This window comes from Lethenteron reissneri, chromosome 7 (genome assembly GCF_015708825.2).
Source record: "Lethenteron reissneri isolate LAM-NWPU_2019-01 chromosome 7, ASM1570882v1, whole genome shotgun sequence".
NCBI lineage: Eukaryota > Metazoa > Chordata > Hyperoartia > Petromyzontiformes > Petromyzontidae > Lethenteron > Lethenteron reissneri.
The window spans coordinates 12,269,981-12,290,251 of NC_083785.1; the positions used below are offsets into that span (position 1 = coordinate 12,269,981).

Here is a 20,271-nt window from a genome sequence, read left to right on the forward strand (position 1 = left end):
TGCCCAGGAAGCCATGAATCACTGTGACAAGGCTGTTCCAAGCCTTACTTTCACCATGCTTATAATCATGATTATATAATCATGGTTATAATCATGGTGAAAGCTGAAGTCTTATATCTAATGAGGCGTAACATCGTTGCCTTTTGTTTCCATGATCAAGAACATAATTACTCAACCATGTGGAATATTCCAGTGCCAAGATTCTCACCCAATATAACTTTGGTGTCGTCATATACTAGCTGTGCGGTATTAATACTTTTGTAAAACCAGCATAAAGGCTTTAGATAAAAAAGGTGTACCTTTAAAACAGTGCTTTGTTGTGTCAAACATTTCACTATGAAACGACTGTGGTATGTTGATTCTTAAATGGTATGGTACATATTAGAACCATCGCTGTTTTAACAGCTCTGTGAATGTGCAAATCTTCTTAAGTCTAATTTAACTATTTGGGATGTGGAGATATTTCCGAGATAATTTTGGCTTTGAGGAAACAACTCTGATTTGACCGTTTTGCCTGAAACCCTACGAAGGCAAATACCTCCATTGCATTTTTAAGTTTGATTTGGAGTTAGTGCACTCTGGTATGCATCCAACAACCTAAGTTGAAATCCCGACGACTATTAACATCAATAATAAGTGATATATGAACCTATCCTGGGCTCCCTTTCACCAACCTGTGCTGACTAGTGGGTGACGTATTATCAAACAACCCCTATGACTGACATGGTGTGCGGAGGTGTTTATCCAGCAGTGAATTGACAAAGAGTTATAAAAGCCATCTAAATGTAATTATGACCAATTTCCATGCTCCAATTGATCAGAAATAAAGGGTATATGCATTGAAACAAAAAAATAACATGTTTTTAAAACATGTTATCAAGGAGACAATGGTATTTTTTAATCTCCCCTTGAATGCATAAATCATTCTACTACATATTTTAGTGTTATGAAAATAGTGCAAAATACCTCTGCAGTGGGAAACGCTGGCCTGAGGTGAGAAAAGACGGGAAAAGTTTGCTGTACACATTTCTGACGGGCCAAACACAGTCTTCTCTGTCATTAGTCAGGAGCTGAAACTCTCAGCTTATATCTCCTTTGTCAGAGGGCCTAAGCTTTTGACGAATGACAGATAATCCTGTGTTTAGCCCCTGATGTCTTGCAGTGCTATATTCATCATGTTTTCTCTGCCGCGTCTTAAAATGTTTTCTCATCTTTTCGCGTGGCGTTTATAATATGTAATTAAGAGTGAACACATAGACAATAAACATTCAAGAGTCAGGTATTCTGTTGCAACAATGCTGGATATCGTTTATTTTTGGTAATTTGGAACACTACATACAATTACACTAAAAGCAACATTTGTAATGACGTGCAACTGTTTTATATCAATACATCTACGTGGACTTAAAACTGTCATTTTACTATTTAAAATTCATCTAATATTTTATTAGCGTTGACACTACATACATGTGACACACTAATATCAGGTCTGTGGTCGGTCCGTTTAGTCCGTTCGGTTGGGTCACACTTTCTGTTTTCACTCGGGGCATTGGCTGTATTGGCAGGAGCACGACTGCACATAAGTGTAACTGTGCGTCTTTTGGCTGCCATTGGGACAGAAGAGCTGCACCGTGCGCTTCTCTGTCAGGGCAGGAGCGCAGCAACCGCAGCGGCGGTCGAAAGTGTCAGTCTCGGCAGAGTAGAGGGTGGTGGCCGAGCAGGTACCCGCGCACTCCATCACGTCCACGAACTCGTGGCTAATGCAGCCTTCGGCGCTGATTGCCGTGCTCTTGCCGTTTACCAGAACAGGTTGACACGTCATGTCTGGAATTTTTGGGAGAGAACAGACATTAGAACGATGTGGCTATCAGTGTTTTCGGAAACTTCTTGGTGTTAATTAGCCTATGCTTTATACGCGTGAATAGTGCACACAGGATTTAAATGCAAATGCATAGTTTTGACGAGTTTGTTGGACATGTTTGTACATAGGGAAAAATAGCACATTACAAAAAACATTCGTAATTTAAATTTGTCTTAGGGAATTGACTCTTATTTTATATTTATAGAGCACTTTAGCTCAAAGTACTTTACATAGCTTTAAAGCAGTACAAAAATAGTATGATTTAGATGGCAAGATGGCAAGGGCCGAGGAATGAGTGATTGTTACAGAGGGCATATGGATCATAAAGATATCCACCAATGTCTTGGTATATATTAAATTGGTTCTACACCATAAAACATTCTCAAGCGTCTTATCTCAGGGGATGATATACTTTGTGTTGTTGAAAGTGCGTGGAATATAAGTGGGTGATTATCTTACTTGGCTCGTTGTATGTGAGACATTTCAGGCAGCATCCATCTTGAACAATGTTCTCCTGTAATGTAAATTGCTGTTATTAATTGTGTTCTCTTTAATATTTTTAAAAGTTCTAACCTACCCTTTATCCACATTACCGTATCTGAAGACTTTTGGGAGGAGGGTCCTGCATTGTGACATTTTGATAATTAATGAAAGGCTTTTGTAAAAAAATAAATGTGGCATATCTATACATTGTATGCTGAAGTACTATATGTTGAGCGTTACGTACAGAATACATAATTTATATACTATACACAATACAGATAATATGAGGTATGTATGTTGAACTTATTTCGCACTGGACGTAGCCAGATGTGCTAATCAGAGGTACAGAGGAAGGACAACAAACTAAACACTAAAAACAAAAATAATTTCTAAAGAAATACGTTTTCAATCTCGATTTGAAAATGCACAGCTCCAGTGGCTTCCTAATATCGGCAGAGGTGTGGACTCGAGTCATGTGACTTGGACTCGAGTCAGACTCGAGTCATGAATTTGATGACTTCAGACTCGACTCGGCAAAATGTACAAAGACTTGCAACTCGACTTGGACTTGCATAACAATGACTTTGTCCCACCTCTGAGGTGTGGACTCGAGTCATGTGACTTGGACTCGAGTCAGACTCGAGTCATGAATTTGATGACTTCAGACTCGACTCGGCAAAATGTACAAAGACTTGCAACTCGACTTGGACTTGCATAACAATGACTTTGTCCCACCTCTGAATATCGGAAGCGAATCTGAAATCGCGCAATGCAGTGACCATCTTTGTTCGATGGTTAGCCATAAGCCGCTGCAGGGATCACCAGAGTTTGCGTGATGGTATATGCTCCTTGAGATCGGCAAGGTATCGTGGTTCGTATTCCTGGAACGAGCATGTTTTTGGCATGACTGCTACTGATGGTGCTATCGTGAAGGCACTTACCGGCTTGCAGTCGTCGGGGACAGGATCACAGCGGATGGTGTTGCAGACCTCAGACACTTGCCCCAAAGACTCCACGCAAATGCAGGTTGTGCACGACTCGAAATCCGGATTCCATTGCTCGCCAGGCTGAAGGAGGTAAATGAGCACATTGATTAAAAAAACCCAATAACACTGTCATGCAGTTGCAATGTGTCGCTTTTTTGTTGAATATTGATAGTTTTAGTTTTTTGGCCTGTAAACTTAAAATCAATGTGAAATGTTCTATGTTGTTGAAAGTGCGTGGAATACAAGTGGGTGTTTTTCTTGGTTGGCTCATTGTGTGAAACATTTCATACACTGATATTTGTTGTACCTGTGGGAAATTTTAAACTAGCCCACTTAAGTTTAGTGTTATATGATTCCCTATTTAGTTTATTTAAAGATATTACATTTTCTTTGTGGACAAATACCAAAACAAATAATTTAGCCCAATGAGAGATTGATCAGAAGGATTGGAAACCTATGCTGTTTCTCATTTCAATCTGCTCACAAGCATTTGCTTTATTTGGTTTTGTATAAATAATGAGCAATGATTCATTTATATTAAAGAGCCTATATATAGATACGTTACGTAAATAAGAGAAAAAATATAATCCGCCTAAAATGTGTCCAGTCCATCGGTCTACAGGACTTCCAGAAAAATATATCATACACCTACCTAGATACAAAGGCACATGCTTATTTTGTGTACTCTACATCCTTTTGGAAGTGCTTTATTAATTATATTAAAAACTTTACATTGTAAATGTTTACTCTGCACATCTTACCTGATACATCTTGATGACACCATTGTCATAAGTGGTGCAGTTCACCTCCACACATTCTCCACAGCAGGTGCCAGCAATAGGTGAGTTTGCAAGTCCCTGGTAAAATAATGACACATCACAATGTAAATTTCAGGAGCTGCATAATTGTTTGAGAGTATGTAAACTTAACACAAGTAAGAAATGAATTATGCTCATAAAAAAGGTGACGAAGACTTTAAATATAAATGAAGCAGGAGGTAGTGAATATATATTTTTGAAAAGGTAGAAGAACACGTGTGCAAATCAATGAACGTTATTAAATAAATGTTTTGAGATCATGCACAACTTACCAGACCACATGGTGCGCAGCTCTCCACTTCACAGCGTATTCTGAAGTTTTGATCAACCTCTTCACAGAAGCATACTGTGCATACATCCACTCCCCATGTGCTGTCAACAGGATAAATCTGGCCATCGAAAAGGCATTGCCGTGGACGGCACTCGTAAATTGAACAATTACAGGCGTCTTGCCCTGTGACGACGGACAAATAATCTTCAGGACAATGCGATGGTGCGCACGAAGGTTTACATTGGCATACCGGAATTGGCCCACAGCATGGCACTACCTCACCAGCCACCACCATCTGGTTGACTAATTGGCAACTGATATTATACACTGGACACTTGCTGGAATCGCAGATGCATGAATAAGAATTGCAGCATGGCCCTGGAGTGGTCTGCAGCACCTCGTATTGTCCACACACTGGAACAACCACATCGTCGCATGAAGGGCAAACACACTCAGTCTTGTTGCAGCAAGGCTCAACCGTGACATGAAGAATTTTAGGAGCAATACACACGGGTGGAGGTACACTCTTGCATATCTCTTTGTCGCAGACGATGCGATAGACAGGGCAGCATCCACCTTCATTTATGTTGATGACTTTGTAGCCGAATGGGATATCTGTTGGAGGCTGTGAGCTGTTGGAACAAACTTCAGGGCATACACAGTTGTAGATCTTGCAGCAAGCTGATGGGTTAATCACGTTGAGGACGTAGTCAGCAATGCACACGGGTACTTCATTTTGGCACGAGGATGGTACGCACTGACACTTGTATTTCTTGCAGCATTCCTTTACTTCTTGCAGGACAAGCTCCTCGCCAACGTCACATGTGGGTATGGGCGGTGGGTTTATGCAGTCGCTGTCTTCGCAGGGTAGGCAGATGTCTGTCATGCAGCAACCATTGCTGTCCAATACACTGTGCTTCTTCTGGCCATCTGCACAAGTGACATTTTCAAAAAGGCAACTGTATGCTTTGCAAAGTGCAGTATATGAGCCACCAGGAACCATTGTGCTGCACTCACACTCAGTGCATTTGTTGCCATCAGGATACCACTTGTCACCTGGCGCGTATGCTGTGCCGTCATTGCCAATGCATTTTGGACACCTTGAAGGTGCTATGCATGTGTCGTTGTAATATACGTAATCATCTGGACACATACAGCCCTCAATTCTATCACAAGTTGAAGGTTGATAGTTTTCGTAGTTATCACAGGTCTTTGGACAAGTTGGGGCACATGGTCGGTATTGGTATGGAGCTGGGCATTCGTATGGGCAAAGTGAAGAGTTCCTCCAATTGATACAAATGCCAACCTTTAGGCACTCCTTGGAATACTCTTCTAATGAAGCACATGCTGACTGGTTTCCACCAAGCTTACAAACATCAAATCTGCAGGAGTTGTAGTACACATCTGGATTCACTAATGGGTGGCAGGCCTTGAAAGCTGTGGTGTAAATGACATCGCAGACGTTGACTGGAGCTCCGTTGACACAGCAGTCAGTAGTATTACATATATGAGGTTGTTGTGGGTAGCAAATTGTCTTGTTGTCCGGTGAAATTTCCCAGCTGTATCCAAACTCGTCACTGTCTTTCACTAGACTGCCATTGTTGGTAATGAAGTCGTCTCTTGGATTGCCATCACAGCTGCCACACAACCCTTCAGTTCTGTTCCACCAAATTGATGGGGGTAGTTCAATTCGGAAGGCCATATTACTCGGTGTGAATGTTAGCTTCAGACCAATCTCAGGGATGGTTAATACTTCAATCAGACCAACAAGCTGTACAAAGATGACGCTACCTATTACCCTTGAAGGTGGGAGCTTTAGTAAAGCGCCGTTGGCGTTTATGTACTTGTTAAGTAGCAAAGTAACTTTGTTGCCTTTGTAGAGCACTGTCACCGATTTAGTACATGTCATTGTCGTAGACGCAGTACAGTACTCATTTGTGGCGTATATAAGGAGGTCATTAGATAGGGTGTCATTCACAAGCACATATGAACAATTCCCCATGAATGGATAATATTTTCCATCGAATGTTATGTAGTGAGGATCGCCATAGCCAGTACATACGCACGGATTGCAAGAGTCAATTCCGACACAAGAATGGCCGTCCCACACTTTGTCGTCGGGACACATGCAACCAGATGTGAGTGGTATAGCACAATTGTTTTGTGGCTGGCCGTTGATGTTAGTGCATGTCTTTGGACAACCGGAGGCACACTCCTTGTACACCATGTTGTTATTGCAGTTGACTGGACAGTTGACAGGGACACGCCAATTAATGCACTTGCCCTGGTTCATACATTGCTGGGTGTAGGAGGCAAATGATGGGCATTTGCATTGGCTGGCAGCGGAGATGGATGCATTTGCGTCAATGCATTTGCAGACGTCCGTGAGGCAAAGGTTATAATATAAGTTTGGATCCACCCAACCCTGACATTCTAAGAATACTGGTGAAAAGATGGCTTTGCAAATTTCAATTGCCTCCTTGGAATCCAAGCACGTTGTATTAGGTTTGGTGCACAGATTTGTACCAACCTCCCAGCTCTTTATAAAGTCACTTATGTTTGCTGCTGCAGTGCCGTTCTTGAAGACAAAGTCGTCCATTTTGTTGCCATTGGCATTTCCACAAAGCCCACAGACACGTCCCTTCAGACTTTCGTCGACCACAACTTGCGTTTCATATCCATTCTTCCATATTACTTTGAAACCAAGACTGGATGACACGAGTATCTGACTGTCAGTGACATAAGAAATATTTATGGCATTTATGTGCAGGCCAATTTGAATTTGTGCCGCTGTATAGCTGATATCATTAACAATTACATAATTGATTGACTCCAACACGAGGACAGTATCACTTGTTGCAATGTGAACCGCTCCAGTGCAGTTATTTCCATCGCCACTGCACTTGAGCACGTATACTATTTCAAAGGTGCTATTTGCACAGTCCTTTGCCAATACATGAGAACAGTAGTCGATTTGGTACTGCTGATCATCGAACATTTTCAGCTGGTCACTTGCAGCAATGCACGTCTGCTCGCAGTTTGAATAGTCACACTTGACCGTGTCCTGTGAACGACAGTAGCATCGTCCGCATCCATTGACACCACTTGGCCAGGAACCATTAACGGGATAGAAAACGCCCATGTAAATGCAGCCCTCTGGCGGTGAAGTGGTTGTGGACCACCTTGTCGTCGTTCCAACCGGTGGTTGACTTGTACTGAAAGTGTGTTCGGTTGTGTAGGTTGTGGGCTGAGGTGTTGTGATTATGATGGTTGTGATTTCTCCCGTGGTGGTTACTGGTGGACTAGTTGAGTAGACCAAGGTCGAAGTGACACAGTTGTCCTCGTCTTCTCCTCCTGTGCAGTCATCGGTGCCGTCGCACACCCAGGAATTTGGGATGCATTGACATCCGCTCGAGTGGCAGTTAAACTGAGAGTTATTGCAGCAAGGTATACAATCTCCACAGCAACTGTCCGCTTTCAATACGTAATATTCACCAACCGGGCATCCTTCCTGACTTGTAACGGGACATGTTTTCATTATGCATTCAACGTTTCCATCTATGCACATGCATGTTTTGCACAACTCGTTCCAAATACTTCCGTGCTCATATACAGCACCATTTACTACACACGGACAGTCGTATGAAGGCACGCAGGCTCCCTTGTAGCAGTAAAGTCCTTCGAGACAGCTTGAACAGGTGCTGTTGTCAAGATCTACAGTCATGTTTGGACATTTTTCACTTGGTGGAGGTGGTGGTGTTGATGTTGAAGGTGGTGGCGTTGTTGATGTTGGAGGTGGTGGTGGCGTTGTTGATGTTGGAGGTGGTGGCGGCGTTGTTGATGTTGGAGGTGGTGGCGGCGTTGTTGATGTTGGAGGTGGTGGTGACGTTGATGTTGGAGGTGGTGGTGGCGTTGTTGATGTTGGAGGTGGTGGTGACGTTGTTGATGTTGGAGGTGGTGGTGATGTTGTTGATGTTGGAGGTGGTGGTGACGTTGTTGATGTTGGAGGTGGTGGTGATGTTGTTGATGTTGGAGGTGGTGGTGACGTTGATGTTGGAGGTGGTGGTGGCGTTGTTGATGTTGGAGGTGGTGGTGACGTTGTTGATGTTGGAGGTGGTGGTGATGTTGATGTTGGAGGTGGTGGTAGCGTTGTTGATGTTGGAGGTGGTGGCGACGTTGTTGATGTTGGAGGTGGTGGCGGCGTTGTTGATGTTGGAGGTGGTGGCGGCGTTGTTGATGTTGGAGGTGGTGGCGACGTTGTTGATGTTGGAGGTGGTGGCGACGTTGTTGATGTTGGAGGTGGTGGTGACGTTGTTGATGTTGGAGGTGGTGGTGACGTTGTTGATGTTGGAGGTGGTGGCGTTGTTGATGTTGGAGGTGGTGGCGGCGTTGTTGATGTTGGAGGTGGTGGCGGCGTTGTTGATGTTGGAGGTGGTGGTGACGTTGATGTTGGAGGTGGTGGTGGCGTTGTTGATGTTGGAGGTGGTGGTGACGTTGTTGATGTTGGAGGTGGTGGTGATGTTGTTGATGTTGGAGGTGGTGGTGACGTTGTTGATGTTGGAGGTGGTGGTGATGTTGTTGATGTTGGAGGTGGTGGTGACGTTGATGTTGGAGGTGGTGGTGGCGTTGTTGATGTTGGAGGTGGTGGTGACGTTGTTGATGTTGGAGGTGGTGGTGATGTTGATGTTGGAGGTGGTGGTAGCGTTGTTGATGTTGGAGGTGGTGGCGACGTTGTTGATGTTGGAGGTGGTGGCGGCGTTGTTGATGTTGGAGGTGGTGGCGGCGTTGTTGATGTTGGAGGTGGTGGCGACGTTGTTGATGTTGGAGGTGGTGGCGACGTTGTTGATGTTGGAGGTGGTGGTGACGTTGTTGATGTTGGAGGTGGTGGTGACGTTGTTGATGTTGGAGGTGGTGGTGATGTTGATGTTGGAGGTGGTGGTGATGTTGATGTTGGAGGTGGTGATGTTGATGTTGGAGGTGTTGGTGATGTTGATGTTGGAGGTGGTGGTGACGTTGATGTTGGAGGTGGTGGTGGCGTTGTTGATGTTGGAGGTGGTGGTGACGTTGATGTTGGAGGTGGTGGTGGCGTTGTTGATGTTGGAGGTGGTGGTGACGTTGTTGATGTTGGAGGTGGTGGTGATGTTGATGTTGGAGGTGGTGGTGGCGTTGTTGATGTTGGAGGTGGTGGCGACGTTGTTGATGTTGGAGGTGGTGGCGGCGTTGTTGATGTTGGAGGTGGTGGCGGCGTTGTTGATGTTGGAGGTGGTGGCGACGTTGTTGATGTTGGAGGTGGTGGCGACGTTGTTGATGTTGGAGGTGGTGGTGACGTTGTTGATGTTGGAGGTGGTGGTGACGTTGTTGATGTTGGAGGTGGTGGTGATGTTGATGTTGGAGGTGGTGGTGGCGTTGTTGATGTTGGAGGTGGTGGCGACGTTGTTGATGTTGGAGGTGGTGGCGGCGTTGTTGATGTTGGAGGTGGTGGTGACGTTGTTGATGTTGGAGGTGGTGGTGATGTTGATGTTGGAGGTGGTGGTGGCGTTGTTGATGTTGGAGGTGGTGGCGACGTTGTTGATGTTGGAGGTGGTGGCGGCGTTGTTGATGTTGGAGGTGGTGGCGGCGTTGTTGATGTTGGAGGTGGTGGCGACGTTGTTGATGTTGGAGGTGGTGGCGACGTTGTTGATGTTGGAGGTGGTGGTGACGTTGTTGATGTTGGAGGTGGTGGTGACGTTGTTGATGTTGGAGGTGGTGGTGATGTTGATGTTGGAGGTGGTGGTGATGTTGATGTTGGAGGTGGTGATGTTGATGTTGGAGGTGTTGGTGATGTTGATGTTGGAGGTGGTGACGTTGTTGGTGGTGGTGATGTTGATGTTGGAGGTGGTGACGTTGTTGGTGGTGGTGATGTTGATGTTGGAGGTGGTGACGTTGTTGATTGTGTGCAGATAAGTTGATTTCCAAAGCATGTGCATCTTTGTCCATCTGGTGTGGTCACAGACCCAGCAGGCTGTAATGAAACAATACATACAAATGTTTTGGAGATATGGAAACCAATCACTAATATTTATATAAATCACGAATGTTGTGTGTCCATTAAAAAAATAAAAATATAAATCAATAGTAGGTCCATACTTTTTAGTGTAACATATAACTTTCATATATTATATTTTTTATCAAAAAATATATTTCTATCCACATAAAAGACTGGATTTACAGTACATGATGATGAGATGCATGTGACAAAGAAAATAATTTGTTACAGTTACATGCTATGTCTCTGTGCGCTGGGTCACTTACAGGAACCACAGTCCCATCGGGCAATCTGCAAACGCAGTCCTGTATCTGCACACATGTGGTCAGGTCAGCCTTAAGCTCTCCTGGACCGCATTCTGGACTTGTGCATCCAGGGATACAGGGAGCCATGTGCGGGGGCTGGCACTGCCCAAAGTAGTATTGCATGCCCTGGCACATCTTTTCGCAGGCCGTTATGCACATGCTCCACTCGGAGCCCGATGGACACAGCCCTGTGACATAACAGACATTTATCGTGAGTAAAGTAGCCCGGCGCAATGTCTTGGTCATGCCACTGCTGTGTAGAATGACCTCCACTAAAGGTGGCGCTAGGGATGCTTGTCCGGTGGGCTTTAAGCCTACTCTTCTGCCAATCGACTATTGTGTAGGCATTTATATTGCTGGGTGGACAAGAGGTGGTAAGGTTTAAGAAACGTACCCATTTATCCAGATGGTTTTGCCGGGAAATGGAATCAAGCAGGGGTCCTCTGAATTGCAAGTCTAATATGCTCACAGCAGCTTAAATATTATTGGTAGTGTTTAAACAGTTTTTGGTGAATATGTACATTTACATATATGTTAAATGCAATTTTCAAATGCAATATCTATGTGATATAATTGTAACCTACATTTCTAGTGCAAATGGTGTTTATGTACATTTTTGTCATATAATATTTGCACCTTGTAACATTTGAACATTTTTTTACAATGTATTGTATCTTTTTTTTTTACCAAGTAGCATAGCTTACTTCACAGGAATTTAGACATCATCTTTAAATACATTATGGCAAGAACCATCTTAATAGCAAATTCTATTCGAATGTATTTGTCTCATAACTGATATTAATTTTTTTACGAAGACGTGATTTGAAGCCAAACGTTTGCACAGAGTTACATGTTCATAAAAAAAATCTGATACATAGAAGGAATATACCGGCAAATGGGCACGTCAGAAATTTTACCCATGGCTACAACACGGGAAGGGGGGTAGAGTCAATGATATTATGCATGGAAAAAGAGAAAGGGACGAGAAAGGATGCTGGGACAGAAGTCCCCAAAGTCAGACAAAGAGGGCACTGCTCAAGATGAGGTAGCAGTGGGCAGGAAGGGCAAGAGGGAGTCAATGAATGACTGGGCCAAGGTGTCAGGGATGATAGGGTGATGATGATGAGAGGGGAGGGAAAGAGAAGGAAGAAGAAGCGAGCAGAAGTGAGCTGCACGGTGTAGCAGCGTCTGTTTTCACGGGGGGGGGGGGGGGGGCAGTGGGGAGAGATGTATGGTTGGGGTGGTCACACATAAGTCATGTGATTTATAGGATGCTTAAGATGAGTGGGATATATAGATGTTGAGTGTGGTGTAACAAATGTCCTTACACGTAACACAATTTATATGACAGTGACAAATACACCTGCAGTCACGAAAGCTTCGAACCATTTTTACATTTGTACGAGCCATTATTTGATGTTGCACAAAACAACACGTTTATAAGTGGGCAATGAAATATAAAAAGTCGTGCTCTTACTTGTGGTAGATGAGGTAGTACCAGTCGTCGTACCAGTCGTCGTACCAGTCGTGGTACCAGTCGTCGTACCAGTCGTCGTAGGAGTATCTGTAAACAAGAACGTTTGCAGTTAGCACATGCGAAACAATCTTTCCAAGTGCTGTGATTTAGTAGTAAATAAAATGTTTAGGCACACAGAAAAAAACACAACAAACCTGTGATGCATTCTCCAAGCACCTCCACGCGCAAGCTTATGTGGTTATGCCAACTAACAGGGATAATACGGATATAGCTGATGTACAGAGGCTCTGAAGGACTTATGTAATTTGTCTTAAGCGAGTTCCTGTCCTGGTTGCCCGGAAACACCTGAAATAATTACGAACACAAAAGGTTAATGTTTCACTTATCCAGATATATGGCCACGCAAATGTGAACTTAAGAGTTGGTATGTGCAATTCTCCATGTAGTGATCCATACTGTTTTTTAAATTACGATACGTGTGTGTGTATGTTAGCGAGCATCTATGAAGGCCGGCATGGCACACGAGGGAGTCGGTGGTCAGCACCACCAACACACCTGTTTTTTATTGTTGTCCCAGAGGCATTATTGTCGTGCAATGCATCTCATATTCATTACCGACCAATGAGTGTAAACATTTTGAGGAAACATTGTGATGATTTCGATTTATAGCTTTCGTGACTGCAGGGATTTATCTTCTTGGTTCTTTCGGTAACGTGACTTTACCGAAAGAACCAAGAACATTGTGATGATTTTGTAATTAAACCCTTCAATATATTCAGCATGAATAGCAATATCCAACTAAAAGTCAGTCAATCTCTATTACCTCTCTCTTTGACCTGAAGGACAGTTGTCCAAAACATCAGCACTGCTATTTATTTTGTTCTTGTCCTGTCGTACTATTTATGAAGGTGTTGAGTGTTTTTGTTTGTGGCTTGCACCACTACCAATACAGTCCCTCAACTGTTTGAGCAATTTAAACATGCAACCAAAAGTACTTCTCCAAGCACTACACTTTCAGAGATGTCAGAGGTATTAGAAATACAAGCTGCTATCAAATGGTTAAGGCATTACACAAATGAAATGGGGTGTGAGGCAGAGTGGTTCGCATACTGCAAGTTTAATTCTTATCCGTGGGTAACAACAACAGTGGGTGAGTAATAGCTGAACTAATCAATCCCTAAGTGTATGTTATGTGTCTGATTTTTTAGATGAACCATAGCTGTTGTCTTTTACATGAACCATAGCATAAACATTTTTTTAAAGTAACGTCCTTAAAGAACTAAAAAAACTGCGCATATTTAGCAAGTCAATTAACACGAACAAATTCGTATTCTTTAGTGAACACAAAGAATGATGTGCAATGCAAAGGAAAATACTCAACAAACTTTTTGATGATATTGAAACAGTGTTATGTTTAGAGCAAAGATAAAGCTGCAACTACAGAACAATTTTTTTTATCTATGCATTACCTGAGCGATGGTATTCCAGTTGATACCATCATTGCTGTAAGAGACTTTGTAGGATTCAACCCACTCATCAGCATTTGGATTGCCTTGTGTGGTTATGGCAAATATATTTCTCGATGAAGGTAGTATTAATTCCAGGTACTGGAATCTGTCAGGAAAAATAGTGGGTGAAGATGGTCATAATATTTTACATTTGTAACGTCCACAGTATTCACTCACTGTCGAATAGGGAGAATGATTTCGAGGTTCAAGGAACCACAGACAAGCGGGAAGGCAGCTAACAACTGGCCAGGCTCTGTGGCCCTCTATATATTATTATTGTTATCAGTCTATTCATGAGTGTTTACATGTTGGAGGAAACGGGAGCACCCAGGAAAAACCCCACGTATGCGAGGGCGCAGCACTCTATCCCATACAGATGGAACAGGTGGAGACTGCATTTTGCTGTACTGTGCTCTCCTGGTACGCCATTGTATGGTACCTCGACGTCAATGAGAAGGCAGTTTCACAACATTTGTGTGAATCATCTATTCTCCCCTGCACAGTGCTGAGTCACGGGCATGCACCACCACTGCCTGCCTTTTTTACCCTTACTATAAGGAGTCCACTTTGCTCTAAATTATTAGTTGCATCTGTCAACCTACTTTGAAAATAGTTTGTCTTTGTTAGATTATTAACTTAATTGTATGCAAAGGTATTATCCATTATATTGTCTGATATAAAGGAGTACATTTGTGGTGTAATTATTCTTTGAGTGAATTTTCTGTCATGGAAGACTGACAAGTGTAATATGTTATTTGTAAGTGGAAATATTCATCATACTCGCTGTTAACAGCAGCAGCCCATGCATGCTCAGAGTACAGGGGGGCACTGCTGGGCCCTTCTTCCAAACTCCTTGAGGATGTGGCTGTGAATTCTTTGATGCCCATTGGCTTTACACAAGCTGCATGGATCATACAAACAGAAACAGAAGCAAATGTCTTCTATTAAAGCTGGATACATTTGCGAGTAAATAACCTGGTAATGAAAACCCATCATGGCTGGCAATTATGTTGGGTTGTCCTTGCCTCTCAAGCATTGGTGTTACTTGTTACTACATCTAGACAACTAATTTTTTCACAAGCGTTTACCTAGGGGAGAGTCACATCAGATACATTCGATGACCACAATTGTGAGCTAGCAACTAAAATACGGTTACTGAGAGTGAATTGGTAAATTTGTTGAGTGAAGACATGTCTTTGTAAACAAAAAGAATGTGGCTTTAAGAGCTCACGACAGGATTTTGCATTCAATTAATGTCCATGAATTAATTTGGAGAAGTTTCCAAGATCACTATTGCACACAAGAATTGTTCATGGGTTCAAACTAAAATGTTAGGATCGAATAACACACGAGTCAGTCCCTAATTGAATTAACAAATAGTTACAAACCAGTTGTTGTTGGCACAGCTGTTGATGTATCTGAAGAGGGGCGAGGGGGAGACATGAACAAATTATAAGCATTTAATTAAGAATACAATTTACATAAAAATAACATTGTGGCCAATTGCATGTATTGTGAATCAGAGTATTGCAGATATTATAGACAATATTTGTCTACAGTCAGGTAGAGTGGTGATGGGTCCATGATTGCTTTATTCAAAATGCTTCTATGCAGATTATTTTCAATATTTCATTTAAGTCTCACACTTTGCCTCTGATCCTTCAACTTCACTGGCTTCCTGTTTACTATCGCAGTCTTTTTAAATAACCGACGCTCGCCTTTAAAATTATTCTCCATGGCCTTGCCCCACCTTAATTTTTCTCTCTCATTCCCTTATATGTCCCCTCTTGTCCGCAATCTTCTCTGTCTCTCGCTGACCCTCCTACCTGTGCCCAATCTCGTTTTTGTTCCTTCTCCCTCCTTGCACTCCTCCGCTGGAATAAACTTCCCCTGTACATTAAGCAGTCATCCTCCTTGAATTCCTATCGTTCTTCTCTCAAAGCTAATTTCTTCTCTATTGCCCATTCTCCTCCCTTGACCCGGCCTTCCACTCCGCACCTCTGATTAGCATGGTTGGCTACATACATACATTCCCATCCATCTCCTATGTTCCTTCTGTTGCTAATTTCGTGTTTTTTTCTCGACGTTATACAAACACTAACATTTGGAAACTAAATTTCATAAGCAACTTTAATTCAAATGTATGTACTTTGTTTAAAAAAGAACCCAGTAAAAGTGGGGTAGTAATATGTACATTTTAATTTCTGGATGCAATCATAATAAAAAGGAAGAAGAGTTACATTACAAATGATAAGACACCGTGTGTACCAAGCGATAAATGAAGGGGTAAATTGGCACAGAGAAATAAGGAATAGGTAATTTACCCTTAGGGTGACAGGCTTGTAGAAGTTGAACAAATAAGCTGATGTGCTCATGATATTCAATAGGATAAACACGGACATAAGCAGCATTGGATGGGATAGATGGGCTGAAATAAATGATGGTGTCCTGGTGTCCCTCAGAGTTGCCGTCAAATATCTGAAAAATAAAAGCAGTCATTACAAAGATGGTTTAAAATATCCCGTCAGCATACTTGCATTGTGATTGTAAAATTACATGTTATTCCACAACACTCTCACAATTAACATTTTAAGACCCGTTGACACCTGTAAAAGTATTACCTTGTTTAGTGGAATCCATACAATTCCATCAACACTGTAGGAAATTGTGAATTTTGTAACCCACTCATTCTTTTCTTGCTTGCCCTTGATTTGTATACCAATAACTTCATTCCCTGGAGGGAACTGGAATTGTATGTATGGGTTGCTGGAAAAATTACAGAGAAGAATTAATGACAGAAAACGTACAGATTATTCTCATAATTATCTTAAGTAAACATATCTTTGATGTGGGCATTTGCGAAGAGTATAATACGCACCTGTCATGTTTGTTTGGGGTCCAGGATTCATGAGAGTCCGCCTCAGAACTTGCTGATTTTGCCGATGTTTGCTCATCACTTGAGGAGGAGTATGATATCTTCGGGAAAGGCATTACGTAAGTGCAAGCTGCAATGAAAATTAAACAAAATTTACATTAGAAACATTCATGGTTTACAGACGTGTCATTTTTCATATTAATATGAAACAACATATAAGAGGAATCTTAATGATTGCGGCACAGTTTATCCAGTTAGATTTATACATATATAAAAGGAAGTACACCCCAATGCATTATATATTCACTATTTTGTCAACTAGAGTTTGATCGTGAAGTAATACGTTTTACGTAAGCCCAAGGACTCCAGAGACTTAGAATGAGTATAGAAGCCTTACGTGTCGTTGACTGAGTCTTGACAGTTGTGGAAAACTTTGTGGTCGTGCTTTCTTTTGGAGTAGTAGGAGAGACTGGAGGTTTGCTTGAAGATACATGTGCAGATGTGGAAGCTGATATGAGGGAAAATATGCAAGGTTAGTTACTTGCATGTTGATGCCAAGCAGTACACTTTACAATAAAGTGGTACAAAAAAAATTAGGAATAGGTAATTTACCCTCAGGGTGACAGGCTTGGAGAAGTTGAACAAATAAGCTGATGTGCTCATGATATTCAATAGGATAAACACGGACATAAGCAGCATTGGATGGGATAGATGGGCTGAAATAAATGATGGTGTCCTGGTGTCCCTCAGAGTTGCCGTCAAATATCTGAAAAATAAAAGCAGTCATTACAAAGATGGTTTAAAATATCCCGTCAGCATACTTGCATTGTGATTGTAAAATTACATGTTATTCCACAACACTCTCACAATTAACATTTTAACACCCGTTGACACCTGTAAAAGTATTACCTTGTTTAGTGGAATCCATACAATTCCATCAACACTGTAGGAAATTGTGAATTTTGTAACCCACTCATTCTTTTCTTGCTTGCCCTTGATTTGTATACCAATAACTTCATTCCCTGGAGGGAACTGGAATTGTATGTATGGGTTGCTGGAAAAATTACAGAGAAGAATTAATGACAGAAAACGTACAGATTATTCTCATAATTATCTTAAGTAAACATATCTTTGATGTGGGCATTTGCGAAGAGTATAATACGCACCTGTCATGTTTGTTTGGGGTCCAGGATTCATGAGAGTCCGCCTCAGAACTTGCTGATTTTGCCGATGTTTGCTCATCACTTGAGGAGGAGTATGATATCTTCGGGAAAGGCATTACGTAAGTGCAAGCTGCAATGAAAATTAAACAAAATTTACATTAGAAACATTCATGGTTTACAGACGTGTCATTTTTCATATTAATATGAAACAACATATAAGAGGAATCTTAATGATTGCGGCACAGTTTATCCAGTTAGATTTATACATATATAAAATGAATTACACCCAAATGAATTCCATTAATTACTATTTTGTCAACTAAAGTTTGATGGTGAAGTAATACGTTTTACATAAGCCCAAGGACTCCAGAGACTTAGAATGAGTATAAAAGCCTTACGTGTAGTTGACTGAGTCTTGACAGTTGTGGAAAACTTCGTTGTAGTGGATCCTTTTGGAGTAGTAGTAGAAACAGTTGGGGATGTGAAAGCTGATGTAAGAAAAGCATTCGAAGTTAGTTTTTCTTTCTTCATACATAGAAATATCTTAAGCATGCACCAACGAAAGTAGTAAAGTATATTTTTTAAATGTAAAAATATAGCAGGGGATATTTCTGTCTAACTCGTATCATACGGTATATAATAGTTAACTTTTAAAAAATCCCTTCAGGTTTCGCGACAAATATTGCTTAATATGATTGTGTTTAATATTTGGTTGTGCTGCATGCATACAGAATGTTGACTTAAAAAAACATAGCATCTAATAATTATTATATTGTAATTGCTTTTAACATTTATTTAAATGATCCCGCTAATGATGTGCATATTACTCTTCAACTGTACATCTAGAAGCATATGTTGTGTATATGTATATGCTAAATATGTGTCATGGATATAGATACATTATTATAAATGTGTATATTGCATGTTATACAAGTAATCTTCGTTCATATATATATATAAAAATATGAGATGATAACTCAGTAGCTGGCCATATTCTGAGGGGGCCAAGGAAATTCATTTTGGAATTTACACCATATTGCAGCAGAGCGCACATGGTGCACATCACATTGAACAGTATGGCATCCTTGCCATGACCTCTCCTCAATGTGGAATGCCACTTTTGACTTGTGCATGGGTTGTAGAGATATTCTGTGTCTGTTTGGACCTGCTTGGATTTCCCCTAGCTCCAATGTATAAAATAGACGTATGGAAGAACGTTTGAATGAATAACGAAAACGCTTACATTCCTTTCCAACCAAAGATAGTAGAATGATGGATACCACCACTACAATCAGTGTGGACCGCTAACTTATTTGAATGGTTTGCCGCCAATCTAAATAACATGAACACTATAGGACCAGCTTTATTATTTGTTGCAATAATTTTAATTTTAACACGAGAAAATTAATAACATTTTAACGATAAACCCCACTTCATGTTATTACTATTTTTCAAAAATTCCATTTAGTTTCTTCTCCACTCTCGACTGAAAAAATGTAGCTAATTGCTGAAAACATTATAAGGAAATGAACATAAACACGTGGAACATGAATATTTAAACTTACGCGGCATTGTAAATGGTGGCAGAGATTCTGTGAGTGGTAAAGCAGATCCTCCAGGTGTAGGTGTATGTACAGTCGTCTTCGAAGTCGAGGATCTTTGTGTTGTTCTTGTTGATGTTTTGAGTGTCTGAGTCGTGTGTTCTTCCGGTGTTGTAGAGGCTAGACAGGGTAAAAAATGTTATTAGAAAAGTATGTCAAATTTAAATTACATTATGTAGATTTTTATTCAGTTGTGTATAATATTAGAATATAAAATTGCTATCTGGGTATATAATTGCAAATACGTGTACAAATTCTGTGTAAACAGTGACTAACTTAGTTGATAACATTATTCATTACAAGCTTTCATGACTGCAGGCATTCATATTCTTAGGGTCTTTTGGTAAAGACGTGTAGATAGAAAAAATAACTAAAATAAAAATCACGACGTTTCGATCACAACTTAACCACTCGTCTTCAGGTGACAAAGATGATTGCTTGTGTTGTGATCGAAACGTCGTGATTTTGATCTTGGTTATTATTTCCTATCTACGTAGCTGTACCGAAAAACCCACAGAATATTTTTCATTACAGCTGTAAAATTAATGTGTTTTAACTTCACATATTGTACAAATACCACCAGTTGAAAACTTTTGATAAGAAACATGAGCTAAAACGAATATATGTTGTGTTTAAGAAAACCGTGAATGCAGGATAGTGATATATATGTACTACGCATACATTTAAGGGATTCAATCCTAATATGAATGAATTACTTTTGCAATACACTTTTTTAGATATCATATGTATCGTGATATTAAAATATTGATGAGTACCATGATGAAGGTGTAAAAATGTATAATGTGGCCAATTATTTAGGTACTTTATTGAAGTACATTATATGTTGGGATTCATTTTTTAGTAGGAGCTGAAAGCTAGGTTAGTTATTTTCTTGCTG

The 20,271-nt window shown here is 41.2% G+C and overlaps 1 protein-coding gene across 22 annotated transcripts; it reads right to left on the reverse strand.

Moving 5' to 3' along the window:
* Nucleotides 1–1,282: 1,282 nt before the first annotated feature.
* LOC133357893 (putative uncharacterized protein DDB_G0282133) lies at nt 1,283–19,488 on the reverse strand. 22 transcript variants are annotated; one of them, XM_061576084.1, is made up of 21 exons: nt 19,338–19,488; nt 18,171–18,260; nt 17,776–17,902; nt 17,519–17,663; nt 17,222–17,375; nt 17,007–17,117; nt 16,613–16,739; nt 16,356–16,500; nt 16,059–16,212; nt 15,123–15,152; nt 14,515–14,635; nt 13,696–13,840; nt 12,421–12,571; nt 12,227–12,313; nt 10,711–10,937; nt 9,922–10,420; nt 4,421–9,813; nt 4,092–4,187; nt 3,286–3,411; nt 2,321–2,375; nt 1,283–1,824 (listed from the first exon to the last, which is right to left on the reverse strand). In XM_061576084.1, the coding sequence occupies exons 1-21, from the start codon at nt 19,342–19,344 to the stop codon at nt 1,538–1,540; spliced, it is 8,277 nt and encodes a 2,758-aa protein (XP_061432068.1). In that variant the 5' UTR covers nt 19,345–19,488; the 3' UTR covers nt 1,283–1,537. The 22 variants fall into 22 exon arrangements, with proteins under 22 accessions (XP_061432068.1, XP_061432050.1, XP_061432101.1 ...); XM_061576066.1 differs by having other exon boundaries at nt 4,421–9,840; nt 9,895–10,420; XM_061576117.1 differs by having other exon boundaries at nt 4,421–9,600; nt 9,763–10,420.
* Nucleotides 19,489–20,271: the final 783 nt, after the last annotated feature.